The sequence below is a fragment of the Myxocyprinus asiaticus genome, chromosome 24 (genome assembly GCF_019703515.2).
Source record: "Myxocyprinus asiaticus isolate MX2 ecotype Aquarium Trade chromosome 24, UBuf_Myxa_2, whole genome shotgun sequence".
Taxonomy (NCBI): Eukaryota; Metazoa; Chordata; class Actinopteri; order Cypriniformes; family Catostomidae; genus Myxocyprinus; species Myxocyprinus asiaticus.
The window spans coordinates 16,750,741-16,767,807 of record NC_059367.1 but is presented as its reverse complement, the minus strand read 5'-3'; the positions used below and the strand labels follow the sequence as shown (position 1 = coordinate 16,767,807).

Below are 17,067 nucleotides of genomic sequence, written 5' to 3'. Positions count from 1 at the left end.
GCACTAAGAAAGTACACCTTGACGCCTTAAGAATTATATATAATTTAGAACTTGCTAAGATATATAAACGCCTGACTGCGATGACTTGCTTTAATCATGATTATCTGAGATTACCATGGTCATGTGCACTTTAATTTAAATCACATACATCTAAATAAGGGAATTAAGCAAATACTAAAAATACCAGAAAATGCACATTTCTATATCTCTCATTCAGGTGCAGCCGGAAAATAGATTCATTATAACTTACACTGAATTCTATGTGGGGGTGAATACAGAATTTGTGAAAATAAAAATAAAAATAAAATAATTATATATATATATATATATTAAAAAAATTAAGCAGATTTCATAGGCCACTTTTTGTGTATTTAGTGCAGATTCCTATTAAGGGCTGATTGCAAAATGTGACCTGAAATGTCCCTGCATTTTCTGTACATTACCTATGTTCAATAGGTGTTTTAAGTAAGACTGCAAAGGCCATCTGAACACTGCAGCTGACATTGACAAATCCACTCACAGGTGCTTCATCTTTTAATCTGGTGAATTAGCTCTCATTTTTATCCAGTCAGATCAAATTTGATCCATTCAGTAGGTGAGCAGAGTTGAATAACAAGCTCTGAGACAGATTGTCTGCTTTTCCTCTGCGAGCGAAGCATCTGCTCGTCTTCAACTTGGCCTACTTTCCCTACGACTGACTGCTACGGCAAAATGGATCGATCTACATGGCCATTTGGTCAGATTCCTCCATGTGTATTCACTGGATGAAAATAGACACACATGAGCATATCTGACCGCCCGCATCACTTTCATAAAAGCAACAGGTGTCCTAAATTTAAACCTACTGTAAATAAATTATCAATTTACTTATTCTGCCATTGTCATACTAATTATTTTGTATGCTGTTGGGCCTATGCAGTTCATGGTAATATTAATAAGTCATTTTTAAAGGATTTAAGGATTTTTAAATATAACTTTAGTATGTGAAACAATACTATGTTGGGTGCCACTTTATGTCTAATATAAAATCTGGCTCCTGATTCCTGAAGCAAATTCAGCAAGAACCATTACTATATACCATCATAAATCTGAGGAAAATAGAGAATATGATAGTTCTGTATTTGTACAAATGTGGTTGTATCAAGTAAGAAGGTGCATAAAGGGGTTGGGCAACACCTTTATGATCACTGTCGACAGGATGTTCCTGTGACATGGTAGTTAATGTTCATGGTAGATGCTCCTGTGATGATCCCATTTGTTAACATTAGTTAACATGAACTAACAACTGAATGAACAATACTTATTATTAAGCATTTATTAATCTTAGTTAATATTAATTCCAACATACAGCAATGCAATTTTAAAATAAAAAGTTGTTTATGTTAACATTAGTTAATGCACTATGAAATAACATCTAACAATGGACAATTGTTTTTTTAATTATTAATTAACATTAACAAAGATGAATAAATGCTATAAAAAAAATAGTCAGTGCTGTGAAAAAGTATTTCTGATTTCTTTTTTTTTCTTTTCTTTTTTTGTGTGTATCTCATACTAAATTGTTTCAAAAATTCAAACAAAATCTAACATAAAACAAAGGCAATCTGAGTAAACACAAAATACAGTTTTTAAATGATAATGTTATTTATTGCAGCAAAAGTAATCAAATACCAACTGGGCTTGTGTGAAAAAAAATTTGCTCTTTGTTACTAAATCCCCAAATCTATGAAACTGCATTCATAATGGGGTTCAGCTGGACTAGACACACCCAGACCAATCAAAATTGTTCAATCAAATCAACACCTAAATAGAACTTTTTCAGCAGCATGAAGTTGGCTAAAAGGTCTCACAAATTCCAGAAATTATGAGGAAAATGGAGATTGAAATGCATCAGTCTGGGAAGGATTACAAAGCTATTTCAAAGGACTCCAAAGAACCACAGTGAGAGCCATTATCTCCAAATGGAAAAAACTTGCAGCAGTGAACCTTCCCAGAAGTGGCTGACCTAGGGCTGGACAATTAATTGAATTTTATTTTCAATTAAGATTTTGACTTCCAACGATTATGAAAACAAGATAATCGAGATTAAAAAAAAAAGTTCAAATAATAAGAAAGTGGGTTATGAAAATAAACTCAGAAACTGACATTTCTCTGTGTGGTTAGTGCCGCGTCTATGAGTTGTGTGAAGTGACCGGGGAAGAGATTGAATCTTCTCCTGGCTGATGCACACTCTGGCGCGGGGATGCTCGTCACTCGTGCGCGTTTGCTGCAGCTAGATTATAATGTGATGCCTCGCAACATAGTGAATCATAATATGTGTCACGTTCACTGTGCGTATCTTTTCATGAAGAAAATCGGTGATACGCAGCTCTATTAAGAAGAGAATGTTTGTTTTTTGTGAGTTAAAGATGGATCAAAGTGAACATAAAGGTGAGAGAGTGTAGTCTTAGCCCATTATACACTGGAACAAAATACGTCTTTTTTTGGCTTGTTTTCCAAAATAATATCCAAAACTCCTTTAAAACAATGTACATTTACTTTAGGAGCTATAATGTTTTACTTTTTTTTTTTAATCTGAGAATATTAAATACAATATTTAATCAGAGCTCGACATTAATGCTTGTCCGGGACAAGTGGACTTTTGAAGGGGCAAGTGAAAGAGAATTTTACTTGCCCGACCAGACAAGCAGACTGATTAAAACGTCAATAACGAAAAAATAATCCAGAGCACATAATTTTATAATTCACTAGCGATCTAGCAACAGCTGCGCCGTTTGATTGACAGTCGGCATATGTGTGTTTGCTGAACATGCACGCGTGTTCCGAAAATGCTCACGCTAATGCGCACCTGAACGGTCAAATACATTTCAAAATTCTGCCAAAACGCCCATCTTGGTGAGGTATTCATGTAATCACAGAGAGTGATGTCTAAAGTGAATGTAAACAGCGGAGAAAATTTTGTTATTAAAATGTCGTACTTGTAAGTATAAATGTAAGCTAATAGACCTGCTGCCGTCTAGTGTGTCATTACAATAACCAAACAACCATAACAAGAAAACGAGAAAACACTCACTGCTCTTGACTGGGTAACTTTAGTAGCCTTAAAAAGTTTTACTGTATTATAATCATACAGTGAAGACCAGTAGTAGTTTTATGTTGCATTTCATTCTGAATGTTTACTTGAATACTTACTGCCTACTGCTGTTAAAAACTTTTATAGCTGTTAAAAAAGCACTGAATTTTCTTAATTTGTATTTTTTGTTCTATTATTTCTATTCATTGCTGTTTTTATTGTTATTTCATAACTGACTGTTTACTAGTCTTGAATAATTAAAAACTTGAAACCATTCTTCAATAATTAACGTATTTCTTTGTTATTTTTTTTATTTATTTTTTTGTGGTATTGAAGCTGGTGTTGAGAATTGTCAAATTTCACTACCGACTACAGAAATTTTGGTATTGTGATGATGTGTAGCCTTTATTGTACATAGTAGATCTTGCTGCAATAACATGATGAAAAAGTAGATCTCATTCCATAGAACTATGAACTGTCAATGGTGGTGATGGAGGTTTTTCTTTATTTGACTACCATACATAACATAAAATAATTATCATATGACAATAGTCTCCTCCCCTACCCAGTGCAGTTTACATTTCAAGTTCAAGGAAATCCACTGTTAAAAATGCGTTTTTTTTTTTTTTTTTTTTTTTTTTTTAAAGATCAATAAATGCATGATGTTTCCAAAGTCAATGAGTAATCGTGTTAAATAATCGTTATCTCAATACTGACGAAAATAATCGTAATCATGATTTTTGCCATATTCGAGCAGCCCTAGGCTGACCTTCCAAAATTCCTCCAACAGCACAGCGAGGACTCATCCAGGAAGTCACAAAAAAGCCAAGGACAACTTCAAAAGAACTGCAGGTCTCTCTCGCGTCAATAAAGGTCACTGTTCATGACTCTGAGCCAAAAATGACATCCATGGAAGAGTGGCAAGGCGAAAACCACTGCTAACCCAGAAGAACATTAAGGCTCATCTGAATTTTGCCAAAACACACCTTGATGATCCTCATACCTTTTGGGAGAATGTTCTGTGGACTGATGAGTTGAAAGTGGAACTGTTTGGAAAACAGTGGTCCCATTACATCTGCCATAAATCAATCACAGAATTCCACATAAAGAACATCATACCTACGGTCAAGCATGGTGATGGTAGTGTGATGGTGTGGGGATGCTTTACTGATTCAGGGCCAGGGCAGCTTGTAATAATTGAGGGTAACATCTACCAGAAAATCCTAAAGGAGAATGTCCGGTCATCAGTCTGTGAGTTGAAGCTCAAGCGCAACTGGATTATGCAGCAAGACAATGATCCAAAGCATAGGAGTAAGTCCACCTCTGAATGGCTCAAAAGAAGCTAAATTAAAGATTTGGAGTGGCCTAGTCAAAGTCCTGATTTGAACCCGTTTGAGATGCTGTGGCAGGACCTTAAATGGACAGTTCATGCTCGAAAACCCTCCAATGTGGCTAAAGCAGTTCTGTAAAGAAGAGTGGGCCAAAATTACACCACAGCGATGTGAAAGACTGAACTCCAGTTATCGGAAGTTTTTGCTTGCAGTTGTTGCTGCTAAAGGTGGCACAACCAGCTATTAAGTTTAATGGGGCAGTTAGTTTTTCACATGGGTGATATAGGTGTTTGTAACAACTTCACAGCAGAAGGGAAGGAGAACACAGGGAATTGGGTTTTCTAGGCTCAGGTAAGACTTTTAATCGGCCACTTCAATGCTTTACAACTTCACAAACTCATCAGCTTCACAGGAACATAGTCACTTAAACACATCAGCTTGACAAACAGAACAGATTAAATGCAACATCTTCAGGAGCACCGTGGCCTTCCTTGTGCCAGACTCTCTCTCTCCACTGCTGGTGGCGTTGCTGCTTATACGCCGCTCTCCCCATGCTCACTGGAATCAGAGACAGGTGTTAAACATAATCTAGCTCAGGTGCAAGTGCCCTTACCACTTTCTCTCTCTCCGGACAGACACTTGACCATGCCCCCACTGCCACATATCCCCACCGCCCGACTCAGGCCAGGGAGACATCCGGCCTGTCTACCATCATTCCCATCATTCAGTCAGCTCTGTCGTTCTTGAGCTTGGAGCAAATTCTCCTGTGTTAGTTTCCCCAGAGTGTGGAGTCAAGCACGCCATGCAAGTGCCGCCCATACAGCAGCTCAAATGGGGAAAACCCAGTGGTGGCTTGCGGGAACTCTCGTACTGCGAATAACAGGGGATCAAGCCATTTGTCCCAATTTCTAGCATCCTCGTGCCTGAACTTACAAATCATGTTCTTAACGGTTTTATTGAATCGCTCCACCAGGACATCTGTCTGTGGATGGTAAACGCTGGTGCAGATTGATTTAATGCCCAATAATTCGTAAAGCTCACGTAGTGTCCGTGACATAAAGGTTGAGCCCTGATCAGTGAGGATTCCTTTCGGAATCTCCACCCAGGAGATTATTTTGAAGAGTGCTTCCGCAACACTATGTGCTGAGATGCTGCGTAGAGGCACTGCTTCTGGATATCACGTTGCATAGTCCACTAGGACAATACAAAGCGATGTCCGCATGATGACCGCTCTAATGGCCCAACGAGGTCTATGCCAATTCTCTCAAAGGGGACCTCGATCAGCGGAAGGGGGTGCAATGTATGGAGAACATAATCTAGCTCAGGTACAAACGCTTTCTCTCTCTCTCTCTCTCCGGACGGACGCTTGACCACGCCCCCACTGCCAAAGTGTTGGATAACTTTTTTGCTTCAATAAAAAAAAAAAACATTTGAAAACTGTATTTTGTGTTTACTCAGGTTGCCTTTGTTTTATGTTATATTTCGTTTGAACATCTAAAATAAATTAGTATGGAAAATACACAAAAATAGAATAAATCAGGAAGGGGGCAAATACTTTTTTATTGTTAATTGTTTGTTCATGATTGTTAATGCATTAACTAATGTTAACAAATGGAACCTTACTGTAAAGTGTTACCGGTAAATTTTTATGTTGCTGATATGTTATGACATCATCCTGTATTTTACGGTTGAAACAAATGTTTGTTAAACATCAACAGTATACAACATGACTGTAATCAAATCGGGTCAACTTGTATTTCAGGATTATGTAACAACGTTCATTTTCAATAGAACAAAAGCTACCCAAAATCTAACATCTGAAGTCGGGTTAAAGGTTTTCTACAACATCACCTTAATGTCAATCTCTGGCCCTCATTGAAATATAAACATATAGTGACATAAAATGATAGGTAAGACACTTTTTGTGATCGAGTACTGTTGCCTAATAATTAAGGAGTTGCTCCAGGGAGACTCTCCTTGCAATTAAAATACTGTAAATCAGTTTGATTAAATGCACCTGCTAAAATGGCAATTGTATGATTGGTTTTAATACAACGCATGCAATAAATAGACAGAGGAAAAACCTCTCACTGAACATAACTAGCTTCCTGAATGATTTCTGACCTTACCACTGTCCTGTTTTACAGTTATACTTTTCGTCTATTCTATAACTCAAAGCTACTCATCTTTTAAGATGCATCACATATCACACAATAAGTCCTAAATAAGGCAACTGGGACAAGTTACTGTAGATGTAGTTTGTTGCTCATTTGAGCACTTAATGACTAGTAACTGTGTTAGTAGCATTTAAATGTTGTCTTATAATAAAATATCCCTTGCACTGAATTAAGACATAATAAATATCATATTGACTGATTTAGGTCAGTCACTTCAAATAGTTTAACAGGAAATGTAAGCGCAGCGTGGTTCTAACGGGAAGACTAGCAGTTGTACATCATCGCACCATTAGCTAGGTAACTCCTAGCCAATCATATGTAAGCCATTGCTTTATAAGTCAGCTCACAATCTATCACATTGCTGTTTCAGTGTGCTAACACGGCAACCTCCACCACCACGAGTTGAGTCCCGTCCTTCACGGGGGTAGGCTCCTCGCCCCTGCCTTCTATCTCCGGCAGGATATGACGGTTCTGAGTACAATTTCTTCGGACCGCCAGATGGGGCTTACGCCAAAGAGAGACATTACATTTCTGTTTTATATTCATCAAATAAATGTAATCTTAAATTTCACTCAAGTCTGCGTGTCTTCCTGATAGAACTGTTTTTTTGTTTGTTTTTTATCTTGCATTGTTTTGAACATTCTCAACAGACAGAAATGCTTTTACCAGTTATTTAACAGATTTCTTCATGAAATGTACTCACCTCCACCTGTTGACCCCAAGGTTGGATGACCCAGCGAACCAGGGATCGAGGAAGTAGACACATCGAACAGTGTCTGCCCCATGCACTGCCTCCTGAAGTGCAGGATTGTCGTGGAGACGGAGGCCCTTTCGGAACCAGTGGATGGAATTTGGGGCCATGTTCACTGTGTCACCCTTCAATAAAATGGAATTAGGACAAAAATTAATCCGTCAAAGTGACAGTGAGTATGATTTCATTAGCTTAAGTTTTTAAATATGTTATCAAAATAAGATAACAAAATTTAGGCTAAATGTGATACAAGTCTACTAGCATTAAACTAATGTTATGATCTTACAAGACATTTACACAGCTGTGCTTTTTATGTAATTTTAAAACATGAAAATAATTAAAGAACAGATATAAAAGTTGTCTGAGAGAATAAAGGTCTTTAAACATGTGATTTATTGTGCTCAGAAAAATAATTATGTTATCCTATACTGTATAAAATAGCATTATGTGCTCTGATATAGGGATAACAAACATTTTCTAAAAAGTCTGAAATTGGGGATCATGCTCAACACATTACCCTATGACAGTAATGGAACGAAATTACCTATTGATGACCTTAGATTAACCTTTCTTCTTTTTACATACACTGATATCAGCATCACAATAACATAAGTTGCTCATTTGCTCAGAGGACCACTTAGTATAGATTTGTGTCTTTGTATCCCTTTAAATGAACAATTTCATATTTTTCTTTCCTTGTCTCCTCTTCGTGATTGGGGAATTCTCCAAATATGGACTTAGACTACAAGCTGTCCATCTGAGCATTCAATCTTAAAAGATTCATTCTGAGACATTTTTTTTCTTGGCTTTCCCTCAGTCTGACTCATGATGTGTGACATCTGCACTGAACTGAATTCCATCATATAAGTCACTAATGGCGTTATACATATTGACATATACAGCTCTAGAAAAAATTAAGAGACCACTGCAAAATTATCAGTTTCTCTGGATTTACTATTTATAGGTATGTGTTTGAGTAAAATGAACATTTTACAACTACTGACAACATTTCTCCCAAATGCCAAATAAAAATATTGTTATTTAGAGCATTTATTTGCAGAAAATAACAACTTGTCATATACAAATAAGATGCAGTGTTTTCAGGCCTCGAATAATGCACCCCCAGATCATCACGATCCTCCACCTGGTCATCTAATGGTTAGACGGAGACCTGGAGAGGCCTTCAAGCCACAGTGTCTCACACCCACTGTGAAATTTGGTGGAGGATAAGTGATGATCTGGGGGTGCTTCAGCAAGGCTGGAACCGGGCAAATTCATCTTTGTGAAGGACACATGAATCAAGCCACGTACAAGGTAATCCTGAAAGAAAACTTGACTCCTTCTGCTCTGACAATGTTCCCCAACTCTGAGGATTGTTTTTTTTCCAACAGGACAATGCTCCATGCCACACAGCCAGGTCAATCAAGGTGTGGATGGAGGAGCACCAGATCAAGACCCTGTCATGGCCAGCCCAATCTCCAGACCTGAACCCCATTGAAAACCTCTGGAATGTGATCAAGAGGAAGATGGTTGGCCACAAGCCATCAAACAAAGCCGAGCTGCTTGAATTTTTGCACCAGGAGTGGCATAAAGTCACCCAACAGCAATGTGAAAAACTGTTAGAGAGCATGCCAAGACGCATGAAAGCTGTGATTGAAAATCAGTGTTATTCCACCAAATATTGATTTCTGTACTCTTCCTAAGTTAAAACATTAGTATTGTGTTGTTAAAAATGAATATGAACTTGTTTTTTTTGTTTTTTGCATTATTCGAGGTCTGAAAACACTGCATCTTTTTTTTTATTTTGACCAGTTGTCATTTTCTGCAAATAAATGCTCTAAATTACAATATTTTTATTTGGGATTTGGGAGAAATGTTGTCAGTAGTTTATAGAATAAAACAAAAATGTTCATTTTACTCAAACACATACCTTTAAATAGTAAATCCAGAGAAACTGATAATTTTGCAGTGGTCTCTTAATTTTTTCCAGAGATGTATGTGAAAAGCGTCTGACATCACAGAATTCTGCCGCTCATTCACAGGCTTGTGTCTCAGCCTTGGTTGGAACTTGGAACAAATTATTTTAAATTCTTGCAAAGCAACAGGGTACAATGAAGCAAAAGTCTCCGTGGGGTAAAAGGCTCCTTTGATTTTATTTTCTCCCAAAACACTAACTAGCATCAAAAACTACCACAGCACTTTCCTAAACACCTGTTTGTCCTTATACACTGCAAAATTTTCCTCTTCCATGAGATCACTGCATGTAATGTCTAAAGGTTGATTTTGAGGCAATTTGATCTAATATTTAATATTTATTTTAAATGTTGTAAATGTATGTAGCTAATGAATATCTTGGAAATTATCACATTTATTTTTAGACAAAATACTTTTGTCATTTTCAGTTTTGTTCAAGGTAATTATATAAAAAGTGAAAGGATAGCATTTGGAGGTAAAAAGCCCCCCTGTTGCAGGGGCTAAAGGTCCCTATAAAACACATTGTTTTTCTTAAGTGGGGGGAATAGATTTGTTTTGAAAAATGTTCAAAGTGGGCTCACATTGACTAATTCAATCACAATGAAGATTAAGTTGTTTATAGAATACTTGAGATGTTATAAAATGCAAAATGTATTTGAAATTAACAGGAAATTGTGCACCCAGTTCTGTAGTTATTTTGAATAAGCATTATCTTAATTTATTACTCAAAAAAGCTTCTTTTTGTCTCAAAAGTATTTGCATAAGTTGACAAATTGTGCCCTATAACTATCGCCCCGATATGTACACTATGTCAATACAACCCCCCCCCACCCCCCAAGTGAGGGGTAAAAGGCTCCCTCGCCACCTTTAAAGAAAAAACTTAAAAAAAAAAAAACTAACTGTATTCAAAACAACCTTCTGTTGTTATTTCTTTTTACTCAAATTATGTTGCTCCATCAACATTCAATAAAAATAAATGTATTTCTTAAATCTTGAGACATTTTGTGACCAGAAAAACTGCAAATTTTCCTTAAGGTGTGCCTTTACCCCATTGTACCATATTTTGTAATTACATGCAAGATTAAACTAGGGTTGGGCATTTCAAGTAATTTTGTAGTTGAGTATTCTAACACATAAAAAAAAAATAAAAAAAGTAATTGATTACTTGACATTTAGAATTTAAGTTCAACCTTCGAACCTGTTATTCTTATGAAAAACTATGCATAAACAACAACATCTAGATTAAAAAATGCTAAAAAATAATTTGCAGCAAGATTTAGGTGAGAGTAGTTTCAATAAGCCCATTTACATGCACACCAATACACTGATTACTCTCTAAAATCAGCTTATTTAAAAAAAGGCAAGAAATCCGAATTTGAAATAATCACGTTATTCTCTACTTTTGACGTGAAGAGGCATGCGCTCAACATGTGCGCACACTGGATGAGCCGGTAAGAACACCAGGTAAGGTGTTTACATGGCACGTGAAATCGGCATAATGGGCAAAAATTTACCCGTGTCGACCGGGTTATTCATAAGCTGTTTGAAAAAAATCAAATTGCACTATTTGAGTAGTGTATTTACTAGTCAAATATTTAAAGCTGAACGAATATTCAATTAACTGAGTACTCGTGCACATCCCTAGATTAAACCTGTCCAAGGCATTTTTTCTGTTGTCTGTGCCCTGGAAATTACTCTGGGACACGTCTACCTGGGATTGTACTAACAACCTGCATTGAAAGCCAATCCGCTTAACCACTTGGTTACAAGTGACCTACTGCACAAACAATTTCATGGGAAAGGCAAACTCCTTTTTCCAAATTATTTAGCCTAAATCCCACATTATTACACTTTGGGAATTTATATTAACAACAAAGAGATGAAACTTTGCCAGACAATAATTATAACAGCTATTGATTATGAGTCGTGCATTTATAAAGTGCATGGCTCTCATTTATATAAAAGCATGCCCATAGAACCACAGAGATTTAATTTCCATGTAATATCAGTTTATCACATTGCACATAAATGGCTGTGTTCTAACATGTATGCTTGTTCTATGAAAATAAAAATGCTTTCACCTACCGGCCTACTGTACTATTAACCCATTTCTAAACACCAAATTGCCATTGCAATAGAGATTGGTAAAAATCTTTAAAAAAAAAAGAAAGAAAATGCATTATAGTGAAAGGGTATAAAGAAATACTTTTGTTTCACATTTAAAGTACACTTTTGCGTAGTGCGTGGCAGTGGTCTACAGACACACTCAAAACCCATGATAATTTCTCAGGGCCAGCAAAGCCTTCTCTGCTGGCCTAACAAGCCAAATAAATAAATATTTTTCATCCTTTCATTCTCAATCACCTTTTTGCCTATGTATTTTAATCGCTTTACACTCTTAATTAATCTACAAACAAATAGACACAAACAAAAAGTTTATCCAGTCAGAATTTATTCCTCGATGCTTACAAGCAAAGTGTGACAACTGTTTCACAAATCGCATGCCCGAAGCAGTGTGTGAGTCTGAGCTCCACCCTGTCAGGCCTTCAGAATTTCTTCAGAATCCCTCAACAGTGCAAACGAATGAGCAACTAAAGTCTGATTGTCAGATTCATCAGCCAATCAGATTGATTTATTTGTTCTTGGTGAGTGTGATCTTTAGGATATGTCCCAGTCGAGGCCTTCTAGCTGGCCTTTAAGTGATGTAAGTAATTTGAAAGCGAAGAGCGCGACATCTGTCTGACGAGTCGGCTGTCATCACTGCTGGTATTGCCGCTGAGAAAGAGATCCTTATGGATTTAAAAACACGAGACGTTCTGCATGACCGTGTGATTGCTTAATTTATTAAACAGGAAAGGAGGACTGATTTTTGCATTGTTATAGAAACATCAGGAGTTTTCTAAGTGTAAATTAGGCTGCTGGAGCATTCAGTGTCGGATCAAGTATTGAAAAGTAATGCTGCTTTCCATTCAACTCGGAAAGTCGGATTTTACAACTTCCTACTAGGAAAAGTGCAATGGAATGAAGTCAGAATTACAACTTGTAGGCTTGTGCAGAAATTCTCAAGCCGAGATGCAGAGGCATGATGTCATACAAAAATGTCGACACTCAGGGAGATACACAAAGTAAGTGATAAACATTCACTTTATTAAGTAATATCGATAAATAAGTTTGTTTCCACATTACATGATATTAAAGCTTGTTTAACAAATGCCTGCAGAAACAGGTGTATAAAACATTACAATCTATTTTGATAATCGTACACCTGAAGCACAAATGCTAGCGCTGCAGCATTGTTTATCAGTTGGGTTGCTAGGAGACATTTCTAATGAGGGTCAAACCCCTGCTAAGCTAACGGGAGCGGTGCAGTTCCAAATATCAGGGAATGGAATGCATTTATGGTCGGAGATATCAAGTAGGAATATCCCACATTCAACCTGAATGGAACGCAGCATAACCGTGTACCCTGACGAAACTAAATTTATTGCAAGCAACATTTAAATCACAAATGTTATTAGTAAGATTTTTCCAGGTATTATAGACCTCCTTGGTAGATTCATATGAAAAATTATGATTTTTGAATGTCTGTTTGGGAGACGTTCATTTCACAAAACAGTCATGCTGCAGTTAAAATTAGGCTTGCTTGAGCATTAAGTGTCGTTTCAAGTTCTGGCTTTCGTGCGTGGACGTGTTTTTAAAATATTTAAAAAATATAATAATTTGTATTATTAGTTAGCTGCGACAAAATGTATGATGCCCAAAGGCATAGTGTGTCTTATTCATTGTGAAACTGTGTTTTCTTAATGGCATGAATAACACTGAAGGCCTAGACTTTAAATGCACGGCCCGCCACTGCTCAAAACATCCTGAAGAAATTAGGTCAGTTCCAAGGTGAAACTGGCAAGACATAAATATTACAGCTGCCCCCTAACAGTCGACTAAACCAATGAGAACAGTCTTGGTCACCAAGTTTTGATTGGTCGGTTGGTCGCTGAAAAAAAAAAAAAAAAAACTCCACAGGAAACCGACGAACACCGGTATTACCGCTGGTTGAACGCTAGGTGGTACTATGGGGTAATTTTCATTAAGCAGGTTTATGGTTAAGCCTACACAATAAAGCAAGACACCTTGATTTCAAACTTTGAACTTTATTTTTTATTTAACTAAAAAATCAAATGAAACTGGAAAAAAAAAATAAGTGAAATTAAAATGTGTGTTGTTCAACTTTTTGAAAGATGGCTTTACAACAGTTGTCAACATCTCTCTGGCAAAGAACCTACTTCATCTGTGCATTCTCTACTGGTCGGGTATTTCATTGTCCGTGAAAATACATCATGTGTGTGAATACATTCTTTTTGTTCCCTCCTTCACGATATATATATATATATATATCGTGAAGGAATATCCAATTACATTGGAAACCTGAGGCTGAGGGATCGGTGAATATTCTTGCTTTAGTGATTTTGCATTGAAAATTAAATTAATTTATTGATATTTAATATTCTGATTAAAAATCAGAAGACAGAAACAAATAATGAGAACCTTTTACATGCGCGTGTTCCACGAGATTACACGCCTCCAAACAAACAGCGCATCAGACATGCGCATAGACAGCTTTTCTGTCATCTTTTCAAGTGTGTTTCTTCAAGCGCATGTCCGTGTGTCTGCGGGCAAATTATTTGCAATATTAATTTGATAATAATAATAGCCTAATAATAATAATAATTTTATACATTAATGGGAAAGCGAGCCAAATATCGTCTTGACATCATCAAAGGCATCAGCTATTGGCGATCACTCTGACCATTGTCGATCCCCGAGATCATCGTCTGTCGGCACAACCCTAATGTGCATTTCTCTCTATAAATTAACAAATTGTTCAGACAGTCTCCTTGCTGGTGTTTCCGACACATTCAGAATTATTACCGCTTTTGCCGGTGTCACTGCTGTTCGCTTCGTGCGTGCGGTTGTAAAATGTATATTTTAAAGGCTTATTATTACGGTTTAGTATTTCTCTGTAATGTAGAACAGTGTTAGCAATGTTACTTATAACATACTTTCTCAGCCCTGGAACTCAAACCATGTTCTGATGCCCCCCCCCCAAAAATATATTTAAGTAATTACGACTATCGACTAATGGCTTAAATTAACTCCTAGTCAACTAGGAAAATCTTTGTCGGGGGCAACCCTAATAACTAGTCAGTGGTATCTGAAACATTTCTGGATCCCTTCTAAGTTTCCAAAAAACAAAAAGGATCATTCAGATAAAAACACACAAACAAAGGTAAAGAAAACATTTGAAAAACTTGATTAGGAAAACAAATGGGCCAAATTAGGTCACCGGTGCACGTTATATAACTCCAAAATTGCGTGTTTTTTTTTTTTTGTTTTTTTTTTCTCTAAGCAATAAATAAAGCCCAAAGAAAATAAATAAGCGGCTTGGATGCATTACCTTTAAACGTTATGTAAGTCCCGAAGACAGGACCATCTCTTTCACGTTATAGCGAAAGTCACCAAGCTCAAAAATGATGACCTTCTCCAGTTCTGTCTGGCGCACAGACGGTCAAGTTGTCTTCGTGACACGCTCGTGCGCCGCGCCTGCTCCGTTTGGCTCTGCGCTCGTGTGTTCATTGAGAAGCTTGCAGTGTGGATTTCCTAGTGAGCTCATTGGCGCTTGTGATTGGTTGAATCGCGATCACGGGGTACGCGGATGCTCACGTTTGGGAAGCATGAACTGAAATGATGCTGGGGATTAATTGATCTGCGTTTACCGAACATGCAGTATGGACACTTGAGAGATTGAAAACGAGAATCTTAATAGACGTTTCCATTTACTATTATTATTTATTATTATTATTATTATTATTATTATTATTATTATTTTATTTTTGTTACTTTAAGACCTGCCGATCTGATCTATTTGAAAATACAAATATTCATGTATATCTTTGCATTAGAATGAGACTTTTTGTTTGTTTGTCAGTCTGTGTCTGTGTCGGTGTGTGTTTCATGTCACCCTGATCGCTACTGTACTTTGAGAGGGATAATTGGTTTATCGTGATCTGGAGAAAGTTTTAATCATCAAAAAATATGCCTGTAATATAATTTCATATTATCAACATTAGGGTAATATTACTAAATAGCCTACTATATTAATAAACCTTAATTATTAATATAATATTAGTATATCTAATGTATATATTATAGACCAGTGGTTCTCAACCAGGGGGCCGGGACCCACTAGGGGGGCTCAGCACACTTCCAATGGGGCCTCAAGTTGACTTGAAATTAATTTAAAATACATTTTAACTTAATTAAAATGCTAAAAAAAAAAAAAAAAAAAAAAAGACTAAGATGTATGCCTACAAATTATAAACAAACTCTTTCTGAAACTTCTAGAATAAAAAATTATCCATGATTAATTATTTTAATCAGACACATCTAGTTTCAGGGGCGAGGGGGACTTCAAATATTGTCTTGGACAGTGGGGGGCCTTAGAGTCAAAAAGGTTGAGAACCACAGTTATAGACTATATGTAATTTGCCCCATAACATACACTACCATTCAAAAGTTTGGGGTCACTTGCCTGAAATGTTTCTCATAATCTTAAAAACCTTTTGATCTGAAGGCATATGCTTAAATGTTTGAAATTAGTTTTGTAGACAAAAATATAATTGTGCAAACATATTAATTTATTTAATTACAAAACTAAAATTTTATTTAAAAAAAAAGATTTTGAAATTGATGACTTGGACCAAATAAAAGCAGCCACTAAGTGTCCAGCATATAGATGGGAACTCCTTCAGTACTGTTTAAAAAGCATCCCAGGGTGATACCTCAAGAAGCTGGTTGAGAAAATGCCAAGAGTACATTTCTGCAAAATTCAGGCAAAGTGTGGCCACTTTGAAGATGTTAAAATATAACACAGTTTTGATTTATTTTGGATTTTTTTTAGTCACAACATAATTCCCAAAGTTTTTATGGAAAAAAATTGTTTAATCATAAGAAAGTGCTTCCCAAGAAGACTGAAACATTTTGTTTAAGTCCAGTCCACTCCCTGATGATATAAAGTAGCCCACAGATATTGAACCGTACAAACAGGGACAATCATGAATGAACTGATTGAACTGGACGTGTCTTCCGCAAACGAGGATAAAATGACCAAGAAAAGTGACTGAAAAAAGGGGCATGTCATCCATTCAATTCAGCAAAAAACCTATCCAGTTCAGCCCTCAACAAGAAGAGAAAGGGAGCGGAAAAAGTGCAATGAAAACAGTGTAGCACTAAGTCAAGTTTAATACTGTAATACTCATTTGCGAATGTGTCTAAATGACAATGATCATACACAATAATAATGACGAAGACTATCGGAAGTGCAGTAGGCCTATTTTATGGACACAATCGTGAAATAACTCAAGATTTTTGATACACATTGTATTTTTCTATTGCTTGATGAAACCTTAAAGGTATAGTGCACACAAAAATGAAAAATCTCTCATCGTTTACTCACCCTCATGTCAGCCCAGATGTGTATGACTTTCCTTCTTCTGCAGAACACAAAGAAATATTTTTAGGAAAATATTTCAGCTCTGCAGGTCCCTACAATGCAAGTGAATGGTGACCAGATCTTTCAAGCTCCAAAAATCACATAAAGGCAGCATAAAAGCAATTCATATATGACTCCAGAGGTTAAATCTATATCTTCAATAGGTGTGGTTGAGAAACAGATCAATAATTAAGTCCTTTTCTACTGTAATCAAG

At 36.5% G+C, this 17,067-nt stretch overlaps 1 protein-coding gene across 2 annotated transcripts in view; it reads right to left on the bottom strand.

Moving 5' to 3' along the window:
- Positions 1-14,905, bottom strand: part of LOC127414708 (cryptochrome-1-like) — a 40,648-nt gene extending 25,743 nt beyond the window's left edge. For both annotated transcript variants that reach the window (XM_051652907.1, XM_051652906.1), the window contains exons 1-2: positions 14,759-14,905; positions 7,285-7,457 (exon numbers count right to left, since the gene is read on the bottom strand). In XM_051652907.1, the coding sequence (XP_051508867.1) occupies positions 7,285-7,442 (158 nt within the window). In that variant the 5' untranslated portion in view covers positions 7,443-7,457; positions 14,759-14,905. The remainder of the gene's footprint in view (positions 1-7,284; positions 7,458-14,758) is intronic.
- Between the last annotated feature and the right edge of the window lie 2,162 nt (positions 14,906-17,067).